This window comes from Papio anubis, chromosome 5 (genome assembly GCF_008728515.1).
Source record: "Papio anubis isolate 15944 chromosome 5, Panubis1.0, whole genome shotgun sequence".
Classification (NCBI taxonomy): domain Eukaryota; kingdom Metazoa; phylum Chordata; class Mammalia; order Primates; family Cercopithecidae; genus Papio; species Papio anubis.
In genome coordinates this window covers 59,622,256-59,648,810 of record NC_044980.1, presented here as the reverse complement: position 1 = coordinate 59,648,810, position 26,555 = coordinate 59,622,256, and the positions used below count along the sequence as shown (strand labels likewise).

General features: G+C 34.0%; 1 protein-coding gene across 3 annotated transcripts in view; it reads right to left on the bottom strand.

Moving 5' to 3' along the window:
* Positions 1-26,555, bottom strand: part of CWC27 (CWC27 spliceosome associated cyclophilin) — a 256,232-nt gene that overhangs the window by 122,876 nt on the left and 106,801 nt on the right. For 2 of the 3 annotated variants that reach the window (XM_031666192.1, XM_021939391.2), the window contains exon 11: positions 15,574-15,677. In XM_031666192.1, the coding sequence (XP_031522052.1) occupies positions 15,574-15,677 (104 nt within the window). Of the gene's footprint in view, positions 1-9,923; positions 12,144-15,573; positions 15,678-26,555 lie in introns of those variants that run through there. The other variant, XM_021939392.2, reaches the window with a different exon arrangement.

Below are 26,555 nucleotides of genomic sequence, written 5' to 3'. Positions count from 1 at the left end.
TTTTTAATGGTAATATCTTTTCTGTTTGCTTTTAAGATCTCTTTGTGTTGAATGCTCTGAAGTATTACCATAATGCATCCAGTACTGAATTTATTTTTCTTTATCCTCTTTTAGTTTTGGGGAGACTTCTTCATTCTGTAAAATTGATCTCTCCATTAGTTATATAAAATACTCAGTATCATCTCTTCAAATATTGCCTCTATTTGCCCTTTGGTCTCCCCATAGAATTTGATTAGACTTTATTAGATCTTGTAAGTTCCCTATCTCTTTTTGGGCTGAGTTCTAAATAATTTTTTTTAATGCTATCTTTCAAGTCACTAATGTTCATTTTAGCTATGTCAAATCTGCTATAAAATATGTCAAGTTTTTAAGGTTAACTATTATATTTTTCATTTCTACATCTTCTTTGTTTTTAAATCACATGTTCTTTATATTTTCAAGCCCATCATTTCTTGAAATATATTACATACACTTACTTAACATTTAGTGTCTGAATAAATTCTGAACTTTTTGTGGATCTCATTCTGTTGCCTGAAGTTTCTACTAGCTTTTGGTCAGGATGTCTGAATTCAGTGCATATGTGTCTTCTGAGCTGTTCTTTTTCTTTTTATACTTTCCTTGAGGACTGGGAATGAAAGTAGGATTCTCCTGGAAAGATTTATGTTTGTTTGTATCAGGCTTCTGTAGGCACTTAAGATCGAGGACCATTTCCAACTAAACTCTTTTATTGTTTGTTATTGCATACAAAATTGTTCATAATTGTCAAAACTTGAAAGTGACAATGATGTCCCTCAAATTTTTTCTTACGTGAATTTTCTGTGTTCTGGTCCCTTTTTTTTTTTCCTGTTAGTTTGCTGGCCTTTTATTACAGATTTAAAGCACTTTTTCACATATCATATGCTATAGATGCTGTTCATATTTTTCTCTGATGCATAAGTAGACTGCTACATTGCATAGGGTGCTCACATATTGTCTGTGAACACATATTGCTCATATTTTCCTCCAAGACTATCATTGCAACTAAATCCTTGGCTGGAAGATTTGGAGACCACTCAGGCAGTGTGAATTTAGACTTCTAACTGATGGGAAGGCTGCCTTGTTGCTAGAGTTCCCAAGAGATGCTCTTGTTCCCAAATATTTTGTGACATGATTCAAGAAAGGTTCCCTTGTAGTCCACTGATGGAAATGAGGTGACCCTGCTTATTTCTAATTATTCCTGCCACTAAGGATGTGTTCCTTTGGGCCCTCAACTACACGGAATAGTATTGTTAGATCCTCCCTACCTTGGGAAAACCTTAAGTTTTACATTATCTTCCCTGAACTTTGTGAGATTTCAAAAGCAATGCTCCAGTTCACTCAATTTAACAAATGTCCTTAGGGTTAAAGCCTGACTTAGTGCTCCACTTACTTATCTTAGTTCATACCCTTATTTATTCCCTGGCTTAAGTATTCCTTGCATTTTTGCAAGTCATAGGAACATATGAAAAAAATATTTTTGTATTATATCCAACATTTTTCGTTGTTTTTAGTGAGGGGATCAGTTTGGACTCCTAGGCTGCCATAGTGACAGAAATTGATGTGTTCCATTACATAACAACTTTTTGTCATTCATTCCCAAATTACATGTGTAATCTTTAAAAAGGTATAGGTCTATGATAATAATATGCTCTCCAAAAGACTCTAAGTTTGCCTAGGAGGGTTTTAGAAACAATTATTCCAGCCAAAACCAAAGTGGATTTTAATAAATACTAATTAAAACTTTATATAGACCACATCCACTCAAGGTTGGATCATACTGAAAAACAAGTAGTGGAAAGGGCACTGGACACAAATCTAACGGTCCTGAGTTCTAGTTCTATTACTTTGCTGTGTAATATTGGGTAAGCACCTTAATTGGCTAGCTCTAGGTTTCCTATATATATAAAATGGAGGGACCAGGCACAGTGGCTCATGCCTATAATCCCAGCACTTTGGGAGGCCGAGGTGGGTGGATCACGAGGTTTGGAGTTCAATATCAGCCTGGTCAACATGGTGAAACCCCATCTCTACTAAAAATACAAAAAATAGCTGGGTGTGGTGATGGGCACCTGAAATCCTGGCTACTCGGGAGGCTGAGGTAGGAGAATCGTTTGAACTTGGGAGAAGGAAGGTGCAGTGAGTTGAGATCATGCCACTGTTCTCCAGCCTCAGCAACAGGGTGAGATTCCGTCTAAAAAAAAAAAAGGAGGGGTTGGCCCAGATGATCCCTTCAGGACTGTGATTATTGCACAGAAGTAACAGATACAAACAGAGCACACCCAAGATGAGAGTTTCTAATGAGTAAGACATTCGTTAAGGTTAGCTTACTCTCACATTTTAACATGCTGCAGCATAATGTTTTAAACAAACTTACATTCTGGCGTGGCCATATTCTTCCTAAAAAAGTCAATATAAAATATTTTTGTATATCAAAATGATTCTCAATGATTTCTCAATATTTGAGCATCTTGTTAGTTTTCTGAGAACTTCAGTATTTCTTTTGTTCTGTTTGGCATTTCAAATTCTTTAATGTAGCTATTAACATAATTTAGGGAGTATCTGAGTTTTGTGTGAAAAAATACTAATACTCAAAAGCTGCAACTGTACCATCTGCCTGGAGTTTATGTGAATAATTTGAAAATATAACCATTAAAAACTATCAGCATATTGCATTAATCATTTTTTAAAAATCAACCTAATACCATGCAGATTAAACTGTCCAAAGTAAGTTTTAATGCAACATATTCACAGGTTTACACTATAGAGTTGTGAAAAGAATATCTTTCCCAAATTTGATTCAGTGCTGCAAGATGTTGAAGAAACTCAGCACTCAAATGAATTATATGTTTGATGTCATTTTTGGCAAAACTTCAGAAAATGTCACATAAAAGAAAAACATCTTACTTAAAATAAGGTCTTGACAGCAGTCTGGAAAAGTTAACAACTCCATTCCCAAATAGGAACACTGGTTACAATCAAACTTTTAATGATGATATTAGTTCCTCTCTTGAGACAATCTAAATATCCAAACAAAACAAAACAATAAAACACATGTGTGTGCGCATGCACATATGCACATGTGCGTGCACACATACACAAAACCTTCACCTCTTCTACTTTCCAAGAATGGACAAATTTGTAATTATTTCAATGTAGGCTCCAAATACCTAACTGAATCTCATCTTTCCTTGCAGAATTTTTAGTGGCCAGTTGAGAAAGGAAGAGGTAACAAACTACAACATGATCTCAGGATTTATTTTAATGACTTTTTAAATGATTTTTTTTTTAAAGAACGAGAGATATAGAGAATTCTCATCAGCAATGAAAATGTAGTCCCTGACTATCATTGCTCCCACATATTCTAAACCCTAGAGCTGAAATAGTGGGAATTTTTAATGTCTTAACTACATTTGTATGGTCTTTATATCCATCATCCTCTATATCTCATGTTGTGTGATGTAAGAGAATTAAGAAGACATACTCCTAAAGCAAGTTGCCCCCTTAAGAATTATTGGTCAATTTCAATATAAACATTCTTTTAAAAAGGCATATTATATACAAAATTATAACAAAATGACATTATGGGGAAAAAAACACATGTGTGTCTCTAGCATGAAAAGAAACAAGCCCAGAAAAAATAAATATCACAAAGTTAACTGGTTATCTTTGGCGAAGTATTATGGGGTAATACTTCTTTTTATCCTTTATGCCTTTCTACATTTCTGATATTTTTGCAAAGAATAAATGTTACTTTTACAACGTAAGAAATACAGCTTTTTTTTTTTTTTTTAAAATAAAGAGACAATAGCGACTCAAAACTAATATTTACCTGTATGAACTAAGCAATCTATTTTTACTGGGTCAAGAATGACACAGGTATTAGTAATAGGAGGACAAACCGCAGTTACTAAAAATATAGCTAAAGGCTCTTGTCAAATTCTCAACATTGAAATTACAACCACCAGGCCAGAAAGAAGAGTTATTATAAAACTGTGTTAAGACAGCAAAGGGATGCAGAGAGATATCCTAAATACATTGGTTCTTAAAAGCTGCAACAGATGGGCTGGGTGTGGTGGCTCATGCCTGTAATCCCAGCACTTTGGGAGGCTGAGGCAGCCAGATCACCCAAGGCCAGGAGCTCGAGACCTTCCTGGCCAATATGGCGAAAACCCGTCTGTACTAAAAATAAAAAAGTTAGCCGGGTGTGGTGGCACATGCCTGTAATCCCAGCTATTCAGGGGGCCGAGGCAAGAGAATTGCTTGAACACAGGAGGCGGAGGTTGCAGTGAGCTGAGATCGCACCACTGCACTCCAGCCTGGGAGACAAAGCGAGACTCTGTCTCAACACCACCACTACCACCACCACCAACAAAGTATCCTAAGCAACATTAGGAGGTTTGTAAGGCGACCCAGAATTTAAGACATAAAAATATGGGAATTGGTTAGAATTTATTTTTTATTGCTCATAAAAGTTAAATATGCCTATAATGTAGGGTTCACAAAGTAAAGCTCAACAAGATTCACTAATTATGACTTAGAAGAAAGTTTGAGACAGATTGTCTAAAAAAGAACAAAGTACTTTATGGACTCTTAAAGATGATCATCTCTTATCTACTTTACCAAAAGATTAAATTCTTGGTGTAATTGTGAAGGTATGTTCATCTTCACATTTGCTACAGACCTTTAAAAATCTTTACTATTTAAGAAATTATATTATTGAAAGATACCTTGTTTAAAATATTGCATGGTTTCTAGCACTTAAATGTAGTAAGGGGTTCAAGAAAATTTCAGTTGAGAGGCCGACTGTCCTAGCTACAGAATAAAGTTCTATTTTTCCAGGACTTTCAGGAAATGAGTTATTCCACACAATTGAATAGTCTAGATAAGAGAACATTATCTTTAACTGATGAAAATGATTCATTTTTTTAAACTAATTAGGCTGGAATCATTGCCCATTCTCTATCTTATTAAAGAATAATAAATACAATTTAACGTTCTTTTAATGAATCAGGGTCATTATAATAGGTAGGGATAACTTTATCTTTTAAAGATATACACATTCAGAGTAAAGCATGTATAACAAGTATTTCCATAATATTTGACTCTTATGTTCTTGTGTTTCCTGACCTAGTGTCAGCTGGTTGGCGATCACCTCTTGCTGCTACCAAAATGAATGAATGTCTCTAGCCATGCTTTTCTCTCACACTTAAAAGAAATTTCTTTTTAGCCCAATAAAATACTGGGCTAGAAAGGTTCACAGGTCAGTGCCTTTTCTGGTTTTTCTTTTGCTTGTTTATTTATTTATTAAATTATTGAGATATACTTCACCCTTTTACCATAAAATTCACCATAAAATTCACCCTTTCAGAGTATACACTCCGTCACTTTTATTCTTTAATTGGATTTTAACTTAGAAAACCAGATAATCAATTTGTTAGTGGCCCTGCCCAAAGTAATAAGAACTAGAAAATGATGGCTGGCCTGAGATGCATCCTATGAATCAAGTGCAAATATACTTTCACTTAATGTAAATAAAGTAAAAATTAGCACATAGATTAAGAGTAGAAAGAAAAATAGGTCTGATACTTCTGGGTTCCAAGAAAAAAAATAACTCAATAGTACCTAAAGAAAGTTAACTGCTTTGGAAAAGAGAACCAGTTTGCTCAATAAGATAATTTTACATGGTATTAAGTAGAACACAGAGCTAACACTCAAAGAGGGTTTTTGTTTCTTATACCAACTAAGACCAAGCTAGTTTAATACTATATATTAGCCAGATGAAAACTACTCAAAAACTATATACTTTCACAACCTATTAAGCCTGAGGGACTCTAGTCTGATTTAATCCAGTATTAAAAAGATAGTCTGAAGAAACGTGAAATAGTCCAGTGCAACTTGAGAGGTACTAGGCATCTGAGGGATATGTTTCATGAAGAGGCTTTAAAATTATTTCTTGATTTACAAGCTCAGCCTGACCCTTCTCCTCTAATTTCTGGCACCAGTCATAGAGCAGGTATTGTCTGCCTAGAACTTTGAAAGAGGACCTAACACCTTATCTCTTTAAAGCTGATTAGAGAATATGTCCAAACCTGTCATCTCTAGGTGACTACGTTCAGTTTGGTACTGGTTTTGATATGAAACTTAAAGAAATCTGGAAAAGACTTAAGAGACATGATTTAATGAAAAGGATTACATAGTTTATTAAAGAACCTGACAGAGCCAACACAGGAAACCAACTCTATCTCCAATTAACTATCAATCTTATTTGAAATTTATTATCCTCCCACTCCCCACAACAACCTCATGCACAGGCCTGGATGATTTACAATGGGACTAAAGATACTCCAAGGCTGTAAACAGGATTGTCCTGCAGTACATCTCTTTTGACATTGCTGGTATCTAAAGTAAAACACCACATTTTTTGTTTACCTAAATTAGGGTGTTAGAGCCTACTGCAAATTCTATATTCAATGAAGAAATGTAACTGTTTTGAATTTTTAAAATATCATGCTATTATAAAAACTTTTGATTATATGACTATAAAATGGCTTAATTCCTTGATGTTCTATTTCTTACATTTACTAAAGCATTCCTTTATACATTATCTGAAGTCTTTAAAAAGTAAATAGATGACAAACCAATGGCAAAACTTACAAAGTTATACATATATATTTATTCCTAAAGCGTATAATTATATCTATTACCTGACAACATCCTTGTGATATAAGTAATAAGAGATCCTATTTATATTTAACTTTATATATGGAGCAACAGATGGGTCCAGATTTTAAAGTGACTTGCCTAATGTGATAGAATAAATTTAAAAGTGAAACTGTGAATACAATGTAAGTCTCTAATTGTCTATACAAATCTGGTTAAGGATCTGGCCCAGGAACCTGGGTAAAGATTAAAAAAACAATGAAAAAATAATCCATTGATTAAAGGTGGATTTCCTAAGATGGCAGAATCCTTGAAGAAAGTTTTATGCCTATTAAAGCACCTAGGTAAATGGGAGATCTCCATTTCTGCAAGAAGGACAAAACTAGATATTTCCATCCACAAGCAGTAGAACCCAAAGCTTTTCAGAGCAGGTAGGCAAGATAAATAAATAAAAGACTTCCACAATGGACAAAGATAAGTCAAATTACCTCTTTTCACTGATGATATGATTCTGTACCGAGAAAACCCTTAAGATTCTGTGGAAAGACTTCTATCTGATAAACCACTTCAGCAAAGTCTGAGGATACAAGATCAATGTACTAAAATCAGTAGTATTTCTATATCCCAAATAGTGATCAAGGTGAGAATCAAATCACAAATGCAATCCCATTTACAATAGCCACAATAAATAAAATACCTAGGAATACATCTGACCAAAAAGGTAAAGATCTCTACAAGAAGAACTATAAAACACTGATGAAAGAAACCATAAATGACACAAACAAATGGGAAAACATTCCATGCTTGTGGGTTGGAAAAATCAATATCATTAAAATGTTCATATTGCCCAAAGCAATCTGTAGATTCAATGCTATTTCTATAAATTACCAATGTCATTTTTCACAGAATTAGAAAAACTATTCTAAAATTTATATGGAACCAAAAAAGATTCCAAATAGCCAAGGTGATATGATTTGGCTTTGTGTCACCACCCAAATCTCATCTTGAATGTCCAGGTAGAAATCTACTGCAGAGGTGGAGCCCTCATGGAGAACCTCTGCTAGGGCAGTGCACAAGGGAAATGTGAGGTTGGAGCCCACACAGAGAGTCCCCACTGGGGTACTGCCTCCTGGAGCTGTGAGAAGAAGGCCACTGTCCTCCAGGCCCCAGGATAGTAGATCCACCAGTGGCTTGACCTGTGCTCCTAGAAAAGCTGCAGGCACTCAAGGCCAGCCCATGAGAGCAGCCTCAGTGGCTGAACCCTGCAAAGCCGTAGGGGTAGAGCTTCCCAAGGCCTTGGGAACCCATCCTTTCCATCAGTGTTCCCTGGATGTGGGACATGGAGGCAAAAGAGATCATTTTGGAGCTTTAGGATTTAATGACCGCCCGGCCAAATTCTGGCTTCCATGGGGCCTGTAGCCCCTTTGTTTTGACCAATTTCTCCCACTTGGAATGGTGGCATTTACCCAATACTTGTATCCCCATTGTATCTTGGAAGTAACTAACAGACTTTTGATTTGTACAGGCTCCTATGCAGAAAGGACTTGCCTTGTCTCAGATGAGACTTTGGACTTGGACTTTTGGGTTAATGCTGGAATGAGTTAAGACTTTGGGGGACTGTGGGAAGGCATGATTGTGTTTTGAAATGTGAGAAGGACATGAGATTTCAGAGAGGCCAGGGGTAGAACGATGTTTTGGCTCTGTGTCCCCATCCAAATCTCATCTTGAATTGTAATCCCCTTGTGTTGAAGGAGGAACCTGGCGGGAGGTGACTGGATCATGGGAGCAGTTTCCCTCATGCTGTTCTCAGGATAGTGAGTGAGTTCTCACAAGATCTGATGGTTCTCACAATATCTGATGGTTAAAAGTGGCAATCTCCCTCTCTTTTTCTGTGGCCTTGTGAAGAAGGTACTTGCTTCTCCTTCACCTTCTGCCATGATTGTAAGTTTCCTGAGGACTCCCCAGCCACGTGAAACTGTGAGCCAATTAAACCTCTTTCCTTTACAAATTACCCAGTCTCAAGTTGTATCTTTATAGCAGTGTGAAAATGGACTAATATACAAAGCAACCCCAAGAATAAGAATAAAGCTAGAGGCATCACATTACCCATCTTCAAATTACACTACCAGTCTATAGTAACCAAAATAGCATACTACTGGTACAAAAACAGACACAAAACTGATTGAACAGAATACAGACCCCTGAAATAAAGCCATATAAATACAACCAAATGATCGTTGACAAAGTTGAAAAAAAATAAGCAATAGGGAAGGGATACTCTATTCAATAAATGGTGCTTGGAAAACTGGCTAACCATATGCTGAAGAATGAAACTGAACCCCTACCTCTCACCATACACAAAAATTAACACAAGATAGACTAAAGACCTAAATGTAAGACCTCACACTACAAAAATCCTAGAAAAAGCCCAGGGAATACTCTTCTAGACATTGGCCTATGAAAATAATTTATGACTAAGTCCCCAAAGGCAAATGTAACAAAACCAAAAATTGTTGATTGGAACCTCACTAAACTGAAGAACTTCTACACTGCAAAATAAACTATCAACAGAGTAAACTCTACCTACAGAATGGGAGAAAATATTTGCAAAGTATGCACCCAACAAAGAACTAATATCCAAAATCTATAAAGAATTTAAACAAATCAACAAGAAAAAAAAAAAACCAAGCTCAATTAAAAATAAGCAAAAGACATGAACAGACACTTCTCAAAAGCAGACATACAAGTGGCCAAAAAAACATGAAAAAAATGTTCAACATCACTAATCATCAGAAAGATGGAAATCAAAACCATAATGAGACACCATCTCACACTAGTCAGAATGGCTGTTACTAACAAGTCAGAAAATAACAGATGTTGGCAGCATTGGAGAGAAAAGAGAATGCTTATACAATGGTGATGGGAATGTAAATTAGTTTACCTTTTGTGGAAAGCACTGTGGAGATTTCTTAAAGAATTAAAAATAGAATTACCATTTGACCCAGCAATCCCATTACCGGGTACCTACCCAAAGAAAGAGAAATCATTCTACCAAAAAGACACCTGCACTCGTATGTTTATTGTTATTCACTATTCACAATAGCAAAGACGTAGTATCAACCTAGGTGCCCACCAACAGTGAACTGGATAAAGAAAATTTTATACATATACACCATTGAAAACTACACAGTCATAAAAAGGAAAAATATCATGTTGTTTGCAGCAACATGGATGCAGCTGGAGACATTATCCTAAGCAAACTAATGTAGAAACAGAAAACCAAATACCGCATTTTCTCACTTATAAATGAGAACTAAATGCCACATACATATGGACACAAGGAAACAATAAGAAACTTGGGATTGCAAAAGGAACAAGACAGGGAGGAGGACAAGGGTTGAAAAACTAACTGTTAGGTATTATTTCACCACCTGGGTGATGGGATCATTAGAAGAACAAATCTCAGCATCACGCAATATACCCATGTAACAAACCTGCACATGTAACCCCTGAATCTAAAATTAAAAATTAAAATTAAAAAAGAACACAAAGCTTTCTTGTTTTTACGAGTTCCTTCCCAAGTGCTTTAACCCAAGGATAATATATTAAATTCTGAAATGAAGTGGCAATAATCAGTAAGTGTTAAGACTTGACAGATGGATTCATAAAACCAGGAAATAATATCACTAGAAGCTTTACTTAAGAATTTACACAAGTTCACATACACCCCTTTTAACAAAGAATATGATTATGATTATAGACATGCAACTTCAAAATTTGAAAAACATGAAGAAAAGCTTATTTTGGGATTTTAACTTATGCAATATTTACATATAGCCATATTGATTATAAGCTTTAACTGCAACTAACACAGTACTAAAATTCACATTTTCAACATATACAATTTGGATAGGAAACAAAATAGAACCAAGAATAGCTATATTTTTCTTTTTTAAAATCTAAAATTATTAATTTTATATAGCAATGTACATTTGTTAAGGATTTTCTTGTTAATTTGCTTCTTATAAGATCCCTGAGGAGTGTTCAAGGCATTTTATCCGTGGATTTATGAAAAGAAAACTGAGTCACAAAGGCTTAGATAACTTTACTGTTTGTAACTGTAAGAGTCTTAATACTGCTGTACTTATTTTCTCAGGAGATATAATATGCCAAAGCATCCTTATAACCATTAGTGTTACATATAACAAGCATCAAGTATTACTAACAAAATTACTATTAAAATTTCCAAAATTAATGTATTTTTAGTCTCTCCATATTGGCAGGTGTTACATGCATCCAAACGAAAATTCATACAGAAGATAAGTCTATATTATACAACAATTTGGTATATCAAGCTAAGCAAAGTGTTTTTAAAAATATCAATTATCTGCCTTTCAGTTTATTGGTAAACTAAATTGCTAGATATAGATAAAATGTTCAAAAGACTAAATCATTCAGATTTGCCAGAATACTTAGATTTTGTTTTGGATTAAAATAAAGTGCTTTATAAAAGCCAGATATGTAGCCATATAGTCCAATAAAAAAATCTTTCCTGAATAGGTTCATTAGGTTATACAGCTCAACTGAGAAATTTCAGAGCCAAGGTTAAATAACACTTTCAACTTCTTTTCTTGTGAGAATCTTACTATATAAATACCTATGAGAACCTCTGGATCTGTTCCCAGAGTTCACGTAGTTCTAACCTTGGAATATCTACTGGTTGGGAAGATAGGCTAAGTTCTGACACACATTCAAGGATTCCTAAAATTTTACTTTGTTTCCATAATGCTATGTAGTGAGAAATCTCATGGTATCATTTTTAATCATGAGGAAAGAAGAATTTCAAATACAATGTAATATTACTAAAATCACACATTTCTCATAATAAATTCATAGTCAATTTTTTACCATTATAACAGCAATACTTGACTAAAATCACACATTTTTCATAATAAATTCATAGTCAATTTTTTACCATGATAACAGCAATACTTGACTAAAATCACACATTTTTCTTAATAAATTCACAGTCATTTTTTTACCATGATAACAGCAATACTTGCCAATTTTAAAAGATCACAGTAACTTTAGAGGAAATACAATTCTAAGAAAAAGGTAATCCATAATGTACATCATAGATGGTTCTAAGAAAGAATTTTGCTAAGCCTTCTACAAGATACTGATAATAAAACATAATAAAATATTGCTCCTAATAGCACTCTAACAGTATTAGAATCAAAATCAAATGGTCTACTTAGTGCCCAGCTCTTGGTTTCTAAAAACGATACTCCGATTAGAGTAACCACAGTCCCTCAAAGAAGTGGTTGATTGCAGGTCTGGAGAAGGGAAAATACAAGATCAGCTGGAAGCATCTTGCAGTGCCAGAAAGTAAGAAGTGCTCAAAGGATGGGGACAAGCTAACAGGGCACACAAGTCAACCCTGAAAGAGCTACCAATGGCCAAAGCTGGAAAAATTTGAACAAAATAAATAATAACAGTTTCATATAATTAACTATATATAGTATAATAAATAGTATAAAGCATATAATTTATGTTTAAATATAAATATATAATTAACATATTATTTATTATTATAACATTATAAATGTCAATATATTATGTAAATAATATATATTTTGGGATTATAACACTATAATTTACATTTAAATACAAATATATAAATAACATCTATTATTATTTATTATTATAACATTATTTACAAATGTCAATATATTATATAAATAATATATATTTATAAATATATTAGCATACTTATAAATAATATAAATATTCACGGCTCATACTGAAATTAAGATGTAAATAACAAAAGAGAAAGTTCTTTCTTACAGAATTCCAAGTAATTAAAGTAGAAATCAGAGAACTAGAAAGGCACCATCAGAACACCACAGTAAATAATTGTTTTCAATAGGTAAGATCTACCATCTACCAACAGATGCTAAAGTTAGTAGAGAGAAACTTGAAGAGAAATAGAATATTTGTATAGTGTCAAAGTATCTTCCCCTAAATATTTATAAAACTCAAAGGTAAAAAGAGTCTTTTTACAGCAACTGTAAAGGAGTACAGCAACTATACTGTAAACTGTAAAGAGTACAGCAACTCAGCAGACACCATTTTAACCAAGGGATCAAGGTAATATCATCAGGAATAAGACAGGAGACATTGTGTTACTCCTGATATAACGCACTGAGAAGGAATACTACTTCTGTGGTAATCTTCCCAAAAAAGAAATAATCATAATTCAATTAGAAAACATCAGACTCAAATTGAGAGACATTCTACAAAATATCTAACCAAGACTTTTCAAAGTGTCAAGGTCATGAAAGACAAGGGATGATTGAGGAATTGTCACAGATCAGAAGAGACCAAGAAGACATGACAAATAAATGCAATTCGATCCTAGATAAAATCATAGAACAAAAAAAGGATATTAGTGTGGAAAATGGTGAAATTCTGATAAGGTCTGAAGTTAGTTAATAGTATTGTTCCAACATTAATGGCATGGTTTTGATCACTAATCTATGGTCACGGAAGGCCTTAACATTAAAGGTATATGGTAACTATTACTTTTGCAACTTCTGTGTGAGTCTAAAATAATTTCAAAATAAAACAATAAAATAAATAAATAAAATGGTATATTTTGAGATGAGAGAAAACAAAACCAATCAAATGACCCAATTTTTGGGGAACCTAATTTTAACAATCATTTGGATTTAGAGAAAATCCAGGTACTTCTATATGATATAAGGAAAGTTAACAGAAAAAGAATTAGTAATATAATTCTCTTTCTAATTATGGCATAAAAATATTTTCACATGGTTAACAATCATAAAAGCAGATTGAGGCCAGGCACCGTGGCTCACGCCCGTAATCCCAGCACTCTGGGAGGCTGAGGCAGGCAGATCACCTGAAGTCAGGAGTTCGAGACCAGCTGGTCAACATGGTGAAACCCTGTCTCTATTAAAAATACAAAAAATCAGACAGGCATGGTGGCACGTGCCTGTAGTTTCAGTTACTCGGGAGGCTGACAGACTAGAATCACTTGAACCCGGGAGGCGGCGGTGGCAGTGAGCCAAGATCATGCCACTGCATGGTGACAGAGTGAGACTCCCTCTCAATAAATAAATAAATAAAAGCAGATTGAAATGAGCTCTGTTAAGAATCTTCTCTTTTGTATTAAGAAATCAGTCTTTAAGACTAATGTCTTTCTTTACGTAACTATTTATTATTTCAAAGGGAGACAAATAAATAAACGTAGCACTGTTTATGTCTAATGTAGGCCTCACCTGTATGGCACTATTATAGTATACCTACTGCATTTCTTTCACTCCTAGTAGATCATAACTATAAGTCACAATGTTACACTCCTAATCTAGCATAGTGTTTAAGACATGAGGGTACTAATAATTATTAGCTCAAAAGCGAATAAAATATTTAAGTTTTACATTTTATTCTTTCTAGTTGAAATTATTTTCATATATTTAAAATACTTTTAATTATAAGAAACAGTCTTCTAAGATAATTACTTATAAACCTAAAAATAAAATAATCCTGACTGTACTTGTTTCAAATCTCATTATTGCTAATATATTGTTTATATTCTGGGTTATATTTTGCCTTCATGATCTAGCCACAAATAAGTTTATCCCTTCTTCTAAATTCAGTTTATTATTTGAGTCATTATACCTCAGTTAATTTTTAAATAATTAGTTTCATTCAAATATATACTTTAGTGACTTTCAAATCTTCATGAAGTATGTATAATATCTGCCTTTATGAAAATAGTCATTGGGGATTTTGTACAAATAATCTGAGAATTGAGAACTATGCTCTTTAAATAGTTATGTGGTATTACTCATGCTACTTAAAATAAACAATAATAATACCTATGGCCAAACATTGTGTCACTGTTCGGTATTACACCTCCAGTGACTGTCAATAGAATCTATTAGATAAAACACTCCAAGCTTTCAAAAGCATAAAAATACAGAATATATATGCACAAGCAAATTTGTTATACCAAATTTAGTATACATTATAAGAGGCAATTGAATAAAATTTCTGATCATATTCACTGAATGTACAATACAATTTATCACTGTAAAAAGAAAACAGATGAGGGTTCCAAGCTGTTATTTTGGAAACTGAATATTACATGCTTTATAGCTGAAACAATTTTAAACTAAATTAAAGATCATCAATGAAAAAGCTTTTCTTTAAAGCTTAATAAAAATCATAGTGAAACAAAGAACCTAATTAACTTGTATAAATAGCAAGATGTTATTTTCATCAGCTTTATCAATATTTTAGATTTTCTATGTCTTAACATAAGAGTAAAAACAAAAACAAAAAAAAAACAATACTGGCATTTAATATTATTCAAACCAACACATAAATGTTTACCTAAGTCCCAAACATAGGGCTCAAACACTTTTCAAAAATGTTTTAAAGAATATGATATATATATATATATAAACATTCCACCCTTGTGTACTTTTAATCCAGTTAGATGCTATGGCAACCTTTAAGTTTTGCTAGATTTCAAGTATTCTGTTAGTTTTCATGAATCTTACTTAAAAACAATAGTTACAATCCCATTTGCACTGAATTTACTTCTCAGACAAATTTCCTGGGTGGAAATTTATTTTACTGGCTAACAGTTCAAAGAAAGTATTTTACACACACACACACACACACATACACACACATACACATACACACACCCTAACTCAAGAAGGAGGGAAAGAAACAGGGAAGAGAAAATGAGAAGGAAAGGAGAAAGGAAGGGATGAAAATGGGAGAGAGCAGGGAGGAGCTAAGAAAATTCAGAGAAGGAGGAGTATCAAGTGAAAAAATAAGCCTGATGAATGCCCTTACCTTCACTTCTTTTTTCTGCTTGTTTTGCTTCATTTTCTACTTTTTTTTGTTTTGCTGCTAAGAGTTCCCGTTTTAATTGTCTGGCTTCTTTTCTGAGCTCTTCGCTATAAAGCAAAAAGAGTTATGTAAGTATATAATATATTGAGAGTAAAAGTTGTTTTGCAAAAACAGAATCGTTGGTATACCACATCTAAGAAAAATAAAGTGAATAATGTAATTCATTTATTTTGTTTCTGTGTATGTATACTTGTGGTATAGAAATACACTTAAAGGATTTTAAAAGTTCTAATTTTTTCATAATAGCAGTATGAATTACTATAAAATATATCCCCTATCAAACATAAGTGATAAATGACCCATTATCTTCCTAGTTCATTAACAAATTTAACATTCTAGTTTTAGTTTAATAACTTATGGAGATACTGGATCAAAACAAAATTTTTAATAAAAATATTACTCATTAAGCATGGACATATGCAAAAAATCTGGCTTCAAAAATGGCTGAATTCCTGAACTGGTACCAGTAACTATCATTTATTAATTATTACATGCTAGGTTTCACGCTAAAAACTTTTAAAACTCATTTGATTTTTAAACCCAAGTTTTTAACTCATTTAATACTACAGTTTGGCATATAATTTCCTTTTAATTTCCTGGTAGTTAAATCTACCAGGGTGAGGTCTGATGATTAATATAATCATGTGTTAAAGACAAACTTAGAAGTAAATGTTACCTTCACTACAAGGCACTAGCTAAGTGACTTGCTTCTCCGTGCCAGTTTTAGGGCAGGAGATTCAAATTCATGCCTTGCAAAGAATTATTAACTGCGCATTATCATAAACCCTTAGGGTTACTTGTGACTAGTCAAGACTGTGCATATATTCTCTATGAATGTCAAGTACCTACTGTATTTTCAACAAAATCTAGAGTGAATCATGGAAACTCAAAGGCTATGAATCCAAGCAGGCACTCCACTCTGAAAATGTTTATCAAAGATATTCAAGCTAAGGTTTAGTGGAATCTGAAGTCTAGATAATTACATATCTGATTGAACCTTTAGTGCTTTTTACTAATCCCAAATCCTATACCTTTTTACCACTGCCGTGTATTAGTTATCAAACTGCTGGGCCTTATGATGTACGTAACTCAGTTCTTTACATCTTTTTTCCACATCAGACACACACAGCCACATTTTGCATCTGCTTGGCCTCCAAGATCCTGAATTCTGAAAGTCCCCTCAGTGATCAAAATCCATTATGTTTTAACTTTTTCAGCCTTTCATTCCTACTAAACCTTGCATGTATTACCATAACAATGAAAGCCAATTCCTTAACTGTAGTTCATGGTCCATCAGCCCCATTCTAGCCCTAATTGGCTGTCTATCTATACTGGATGCTATGACCAGTCATTTCACTGATGACCTCATCAGCACCCATAATTTCCTTGACTTGTTTGTCCTGTAGATACATCATAATCACCTGGAAGAACTTGCTAGCAACATGTTGGGGGAGACAAATCTCCAGGGAATGTAATAACCTTAGATGTGGAATGTTGCCTGGAAATCTGCCCTTGTAACAAGATCCCCAGGTGATTCCAGTATGTACTCAGGTTTGGGATCCAGTGCTCTAGGATCTTATTCTAGAAATTATCTTCTGTCTTTTACAATTTCAAGCACTCTTACTTCACTGATCCTTTTATTCAGCAAACAAACATGCTCAAATTTCTCTGGACTCAGCTCAAACCAAGTGATTATGATCTTCACAAATGGACTTCATTCTTGAAAGAATAGTTTACATATACAGTGTGCTTTATTAACCTCTAACTTCTTAATCTCTTGCAATCTATCCCTCTTATAGTCTACTGAAACTGTTTCTATATCTTCTATATCAACCAAATTCAATGGCCTTTTCTCATTCCTCCGCTTCCTTTTTGGCCTCTATCATTCAATGATGTTAATTATTCCTTCCTTCTCCTTTCTTCTTGGAATTCTATCCCAGTCAGGCTTATATACCATTTTAGCATTTTGAATCTCCAATTCTTCTCCTGGTTACTCTTTTTCTTCCCATATTATAATTGTTGACATTTTTCTCATCTCTATACTTTGTACACTGGCATTTTAATCTAATCTCATAACATCAACTATCACTCCTATATAGGTTATTTCCAAACGTAGATGTTTTGCCTTGATTATGGTCCTGCATTTCTAGCTATCTTCTACAAATTTCTGTGTATATTAACTCAGAAATTTAAGGTAAGACACATACTGATATGGTATGGCTGTGTCCCCACCCAAATCTCATCTTGAATTGCAGTTCTCGTAATCCCCATGTGTTGTGGGAGGGACCCGGTGGAAAGTGATTGGATCATGGTGGCAGTTTCTCCCATGCTGTTCACATGATAGTGAGTTCTCATGAGTTCTGATGGTTTTATAAGCATTTGGTATTTCCCCTGCTGGCACTCATTCTCTCTCCTGCCAGCCTGTGAAGAGGTGCCTTCCACCATGATGGTAAGTTTCCTGAGGCCTCCCCAGCCATGCAGAACTGTGAGTCAGTTAAACATCTTTTCTTTATAAATTACCTAGTCTTGGGTATGTCTTTATTAGCAGCATAAGAACAGACTAATACACATACAATTTTAAGTTTCCTGGTAGCCAGATTTAAAAACTAAAAGGAAACATTAATTTTTACATACTTAATATATCTAAAATATTACCAATTAACATGAAACCAATATAAAGAATATTAATGTGATATTCTACACTCTCTTTTGTACTAAGTCTTCAAAATCCAGTGTGCATTTTACACTTACAGCAAATCTCAATTGAGACCAGACTCATTTCAAGGACTCAACTCTAGAGAAACAGCAGGCTGGACATCTCAACATAATTACAAATTCTTTGTGTCCAAACCTGAAATCCTCTCCTTCTTGCCCAAATTTGCTCCTTCTCCTGAAGTCTCTATTTGATCATGGAACAATAATCTTTCTAATGACTAGACTTTAAATTTCCCTTGGACTCTTCTCCCTTTCCTTTCATTGAATCAGTGTTGAAGTACACCATTTTCTAATCTCTCTCACATATAACAGCTCCTCTTGACTCTAACCATCAATACCCAGTTTAGGCTTTCATTACGCGTTCTCAGGTAAGTACAATTACTTCCTACTTCTTAAAGCTATATGAACACAACTGTAGAAATCCCATATTTACTCGACATGACATAAAAATGGAACTGGGTAGCCGCTGCACAAGGAACAGCAAGCACATCTTCCATTTACTCCACCAAACATTACTATCTTTTTATTATGCTACTTTGTATAGTTTTCAATTTGGTAAGTAATTCAGTCATTTAGATGATGTTTTCCAAAGACTAAGGTCTTTGAGGTAGAGATTATTTTGAGAGTTGAAGAGGAAATGGTGCATTTCTAGGGTAGACAAACTAGTTACGAGAATAATTTGAAGTACATAAGGAATGAGGTAAAGAAAGTATATACTGTTTATGATACTATTTGTAGAGGGAGAACAACATAGCTCTTATAAGACTTAACTTTGGATGCAGAAAGTACTGATTTAAAAGCCAACTCTATTACTTATTAGCCAGGCAACCTGAGAATAGTTACTTAACTTCTCTGAGACTCAGTTTATTCAACTATAAATTAGGGGTAAGGTATGTAAAATATTAAGCACACAAGACATGTTCAACAAATGGTAGCTATTATGATTTAGGTCATCTATTTAAAATAGCACCACTGTTAAGAGCTGTCTGTCATATGGGCATAGTTCTTTATTACATTATTTATTATAAATGAATGTTATCTCTACTATATACAGCAAACAACTTTGTTCATTGTCTTAAAAGGGCAATGAGTGCATAATGCTTCCTTCTAAAAATCTATCCTTAAATAGTCAAAGATTTAGACACACTATTGATGTAGCCATATAATATACAAACTGAGCAATGTTGAATAAAAACTCAAAAATGACAAGGTGAGACAGAGAAGGGTAGCTCTATACAGATTATTAAAAATTGCTTTATTATGCTAAACATTTCAAGTGATTGAAGATTTACAATGTTGCCAAAAATCTTTGAGACTATTCAAGCAACACCATTTGTTGGTACTGTGGAATCTATAACTATTGAAACGAGGTACGAGTTTTTAAACCAATTTTTAGATCACAGTCTAATTTTAGGATTCCCAATCTTACATTCTCTGGAATATCATCCTATCCACTGGCATCAGAATATATTTAAATATATTAAAATAAGAATTAAAATTGTAAGCTTGGAGTATATGTCACCATATACTGCCAAATTATGGGCTTACTTTAGAGTCCAGAAAGCATTGTCTTGGCCTCCTCAAAGCCTAGTCTGTGCTTAAATGGTAAAAGAAATGGCTTGTATAAACTGTTACTAACTCTAAGCCATTAATTGTTTTCCTCACAATTATATTTCATTTGAATTTTAATATGGTTTGTATGATATCAGCATTTTTCCACCAGATATTTCTATATTTTTTTATCTAGTAAATCTGCAATAAGTTACTCCTTAATGGAAAAAAGAATTTCTTTAAAAAAAAAACCCAATAAAATATCAGCAGCCTAGAAATTACAGTAGCTTTATATATTTAGTAATAGCAAAGAAATTACTAATTCATTTAGCAATTTTTGGAGCACTTAATATTTATATGGTAACATTCTGGGTACTGGCACGGAAATCAAGATGATTAACGAAGGGAACCTCACTTTGCTAGGTTCTTTAAATCAGTTACCTCCTATATCACTTAATAATCTTTTCAATGAGCTGTGATATAGGTATTTTATAGGTAAAAAGGCTGACGTTTATGAAGATCAAATAAATACCTTTTTAGAAGTCACATAGTGAGTAAGTGACAGAGCTAGAAATTAAAAAATGGGACTATCTGAACTCCAGGTTTATGCTCTTTCCATGTTGTTTCATGGATACCTTGAGAAAAACTTCAAGGAGCCTCAATTCCAAAGAGGGATATAAGCCATGTACATCAATAATAAAAACAGTACATAATAAAAAGCAGCAACTTCCATGACAAATAAACTGAAGCATTTTGAAATTCAGTGAAGGAAAGAGTACTGCAGGACAAATAAGAGATGGCCTCACAGAGGAAGCATGTGAACTGGGACGTGAAAGGTAAGTAGGAATTAGCTATTTACAGACAGAATGAAGATGCACCCAAGCAGTGTGTCTAAACCAAGACAGAGAGATGGAAAAACAGGGTACATGCTAAAACATGAAGATATCTGGCTATTGCATAAAATAATTTAAAGTGGGGCAAGGTAACTAGTAATGAAAGATAGAGCTGGGAAAAGGATCTGGGGTAAAGTATAAATGCACAATATTTTCCTTCAATTTTTCCACACCTTTGGCTTTTCCAATTTTTTTTTTTGCAACTAATTTCTCAACTGCTCTTAGTGTCTTCATTTAACCCACTATCCACCCATTTTAACATCTTACTAGTAATCCACACACTCCTTAAATGGTTCTCTCAAAAGTAACTTATGACCTCCTAATCACAAATTTCAATGACTTCCTGCTGGATTGTAACTTAGACCTTGAAAAGAATCCAACTTTGTTGAACACCTTACCCCTTTTTGCCCCTCTGCTATCTCAGATATAGCATCATGAGATCTTAGGACACTTAGGATCTTATCCTACCTCTTTGATATTCTTTCTCTGCTTCCACTGGTTCTACTTTTCTACCTTCTGCTCCTCAAAATTAGATGCTTCTCAACCTTCTTTTCCTCTCTGTAAATTTCACCTGCACTCAGGACTTCAATTCTCTCTGTCTTAATGCACCCAACATATAAAATCAATATTATTAGCCTATGCTCTTTACATATTTCCACTTTCAAGATTAAATTGGCATTTCTAACTGCCAGATGAAAAATTCCACTAGACATACCACAAATGCATCAAATTTACCATTTAAAAAGATTGATAATGTCGGCTCCTCAATGAACACCAACTAATTCCTCTTTTTTCTATTTCAGATAAAGCTACCACAATGCTGGTTGTGAAGCCCACCTTCTAGTATCACTCCCTTACTTACTACATTTTTCCTTTTCCTTTAAAAAGTCTCTTCCTTTCTATGGTTAGTGACAGCAATCTAGTTTAGGCCATCAGGACTTCACTTGGTCAACAGTCTCCTACTTCATCTATGTGCCTCTGGTCTGACTTTTCTTCCATTTATTTTATAACACACATCCCAGATCTTAAGTTCTACTCCCATGATCTTCATAGCTCCCTAAATCCTAGTGAATTATGCACTAATTTCTTAAGTAATTAAATCTCTCTCATGACCTAACTTCAAACTACTTTTTTTCAACTTTATCCCCCACATATCCTCTACAGTTACTCTAAATTTCAGTCAAAACATACTAGTCATAATTACCTTGGCAAACTTTGAGATTCAGTACACATACTCCTTTGTTCATGCCATTTCCACTACTTAAAATGGTGTTTTCACCCTATTTCTGTCTACTAAAATCTTCCTCATCTTTTAAGTCTTCATGGAAAAAGTGGCACTTGAGTATAGCTTTGGGGAAAGTTGTTAACCTCATTGATCCTCAGTTTTCTCATCTATAAATTGTGTCTATATTCAATATATGTAATATGCAAAACATCTATAAATTGTGTCTATATTCAAGACATGTAATATTCCAAGATTTAGAATTAAAACTGTGAAAATTAATGATAAAATGATACTAATTATTATGTTAAAGATATCTACTCTAATGCCAGTGATGAGTTGTTTTCTTCATCTAAAACTAATGTCAACTTACAGCATTCCAAATGATTGGACAAAGTATTTGGGTGGGGGTCGTGGGAAGAAATGTGTTTACCAAAAGACCTAGACTAAACATCATTATTTGGCCATGAAAAGGCAATTAATTCTCCTTCTTTGCCTCAGTTTCATCATTACAGAAAAATAGTTTAAGTAAGGCAAAATATAATGTTTCTGAAATGCATAATCAAAATTATAAGTGTTAAAAGTTATACCTCGCAGATCATTTTAATTCCTTTCGATTTGGCATTTTAAAGCCCATTTTGAATTAAAATTATTCCCTTAGTTTTCATTCACATCTAAGGAAGTAGTGAGATGCTGAATGTTGACATCTTTATCCTAGACACAAAAAAGCTGAAGTATAGAGATGGCAAGAGATTTTTCAAAATTATCCAAGTCAATAATAGAATTATCAATGTGACACTGACATCTTAATTCTTTATGCAGTTTTCACTTAACCTGCTAACCACCTACTAAGTGAAAAGTACTTTTAGACTCATACCTTACCTTTAAGCTGCATATTTTATTTATGTACAATTTTTATTGATTTCTAATATTTGTACATTTTTATGGGCTACATGTCATATTTTGTTACAGCTGTAGCATATGTAATGGTAAAGTCAGGTTATTAAGGGTATCTATCACCTCAAGTACTTAACATTTCTAAATGTTGTATAAATTTCAAGTCCTCCCTTCTAGCTGTTTTGAAATATACAATCCATTATTGTTAACTATAGTCACCCTACTCTGCTATTGAGCATGGAGCTTGTTCTTTCTATTCAACTGTTTGTTTATACTCATTACCCAATCTCTCTTCATCTGCCCCCCCTGACCAGCACACAAACCCATATGCCTCTGGTATCTATCATCCTACATTCTACCTCTATGAGATCAAGGTTTTCAGCTCCTACATATGATTGAGAATATACGATAATTGTCTTTCTGTGCTTGGCTTATTTCACTTAACACAATGACCTCTTGTTCCATCCATGTTGCTGCAAATGATAGGATTTCATCCTTTTATGGCCAAGTAATATTCCATTGTGTATGTACACCACAGCTTCTTTTTCCATTCGTCCACTGATGGACTCTAAGGTCGATTCCACATCTTGGCTATTGTGAATAGTGCTGCAATAAACATGGGGTTATAGGTATCCCTTTGATATAACAATTTCCTTTTCTTTAAATAAATATCCAGTAGAGGGATTTAAGCTGAATATTTTCTATATAACAGGAGATATTATCAATAAATAGCTACATAAGAAACTTTTTATTACTACAATATCAGTATATTTACAATTTTTATAAGTTTGTTCATATTACTTGATTGAAGTAGTTTTTTAAAATCCTGCAATTATTTTTTAACTGTGCAGCTTTTGAACATGAGATTGAGGATTTAAAATGCCAATGTCAAGTATCTTGCATAACTGTCAGTCTAGTTCTTACTTTTTCCCAGATGCTTTTCTCATTTTCTCCAGTTTCTAGGAATGTGCCTTAGGAAAACTTTTAGTTATATCTACTATTTTTTCCTATGTCATGAGAAATATTATTTTAATATAAGGGTAATGAAGTCAAGCACTGATCTTCTCTAATATTCACATTTTAAAAATTGATACAGATTATCAAGACCTGAGTGTCTGACATGCTGTTGAAGAGATCTTAAATCTATATAAATGGAATATGTGTTAGTTTCTTACATATGACGGTAAAGGAACTTGCTTAGAGGCCTTGTTAAACAAGCTGATGGCTAAACACATGCCCATTACAGACTATTGTCTCTTGGACTACAGATGTAGCACTTGCAGTTAGTTTAAGCCAGCTATTTCCCAATATCTGATAAGAATTCATAACACATGGAAATGATTGAAAACCAAACAGTAAACCCTTCATGGTCTTTAGCCTGCTGCTTTAATCACAAAGATAGCCAATCTGTTTGTAGTGAAACAACAGCTTGGCTGTTGATGAAATCATAAAATAGCTGTAATAAAAGCCCATCATATGTATTAAAATTGTAGATGTTTCATACAATTTTTAGACTTACAGTATCATCAGCTGTAGCAGAGATGTAGGTTTACCATATTTCAAAAAGTGCCAAAATATACTGTAGTTTATACACACATTTTGAAAATATATACTTATATCATGCAAATATCTAACAAAAGTTAATAAAACTCCACCATGTGTTTGAAGCTCTGTTCTACCTATTACTAGCAGTATGGCATTGGACAACCAATCTAAGCCTCAGTTCACTGACCTAGAAATGAAAAGAACAATAAGGTTGTTGTAAGAAAGAACTAAGATTCTGTGGAAATTACTTAGCATACTTAGCATAGTAGTTGGCCCAAGATAACACTAAACAGAAATTTGCTTCTCTTATTATTATTGCTCTCACCTCCACCACTACCACTATTACTATTCTTGCTATTTACATAATCTATTATTGATAAAATGATATCTCAGTTTAACAAGAGATTAAAAAGGCAAGTTTTTCCATTGTTTCCATAGAGATACAGATTTCAAAAGCACACTGATTAGTTTTTGTGTTTAGGGCACTGCTTAGATTAAATATATACTATGAAAGTGAGAAATGTAACAGTTCAAAAAAACCTAAAAATCACAAAATTCCCATATCCTAACTCTGGTCACTAAATGCTTGAAAGTGAATTGCTTATGTTCTTTCATTATAACCTAGTTGAAAAGGTAAGGAATAAGCGAGTCAACAAAGAATTGCATACATACTTAGAGGACGTATGAGGAAGGTAACAGAGAACCTACCTTATTTTAGTCTAAGTGATCCTGAAAGGTATCTATCAAAAGATAACATTTAATCTGAGAGCTAATGTTCTACATGTCCTTTATAATCTGCTACACCACTACTTACGAATAGAAAGACTATATCCGTATCTTTAAATATATTGTAATTTAGAAAGAAAAGGAGAAATATAAATGCATTTGTATATAGCCTTTAAACTTACAATCTTACTCCTTTCATATGAAAGATCACACGTATTTTTAATGAAAAGATTAGAAGTTTAATGCAGATTACCCCTAATCTTTGTAAGATCTCTTTCAAACCTTGGAAAATTTTATTCTTTTTTTTCAAAACACACTAAACAACAGTGTATCTTAAACAAAATCGTAAAGTGCCAATAATATTAGTAGGTGATATTGCTATTCTGTCTAAGCACCAAGTAAAAATCTCAGAATCAAATATGTTATTTCATAACAAAAACTTGGCTTAGCCAAGATTTCACAGAATTGGAGTACATTTGCTGTGGCAGAAACCTGGTCTTTAGCCAAATGTCTATTTCACAATCCAACTTTACAAATGATATTAATTCAACATGAAAAACAAATTAGATTTCCATTTCTAGTAAGGCAGTATACTAGATAATCTGAAAACTCTCTTGCGACCCAACACATAGAAGTGCTGAATAGAGTACATTTTTAAAAAATACCTTTACTTTTATGTATTTATTTATTTTTGAGATGGAGTCTCTCTCTGTTGCCCAGGCTGGAGTGCAGTGGCGTGATCTCGGCTCACTGCAGCCTCCGCCTCCCGGGTTCATGCCATTCTCCTGCCTCCGTCTCCCGAGTAGCTGGGACTACAGGTGCCCACCACCACGCCCGGCTAATTTTTTGTATTTTTAGTAGAGACTGGGTTTCACCGTGTTAGTCAGGATGGTTTCAATCTCCTGGCCTCGTGATCCATCTGCCTCGGCCTCCCAAAATGCTAGGATTACAGGTGTGAGTCACCGAACTCAGTCTAAAAAATACCTTTAAATACATATGTTTAGCTCACTAGAAATCAAGGGCAATACCCAGGGTTTGGGAAATGAGGAGGGGGACTGAAAACCAAAGGAATAAGCATTGGAACTGATATTTGTATACTCTGAGTTACTGGTCTCTGTAACCTATAAATGCAGATTTTAACAACCACAGGTGTGGTGGTGCGTTTCTGTAACTCCAGCTACTCAGGAGGCTGAGGCAGGAGAATCGCTTCAACATGGGAGGCTAATGTTGCAATGAGCCAAGATTGTGCCACTGCACTCCATCCTGGGTGACAGGGCAAGACTGTCTAAAAAACAAACAAAAAAAAGAATCGGCTGAGCGTGGTGGCTCATGCCTGTAATCTCAGCACTTTGGGAGGCTGAGGCAGGCGAATCATG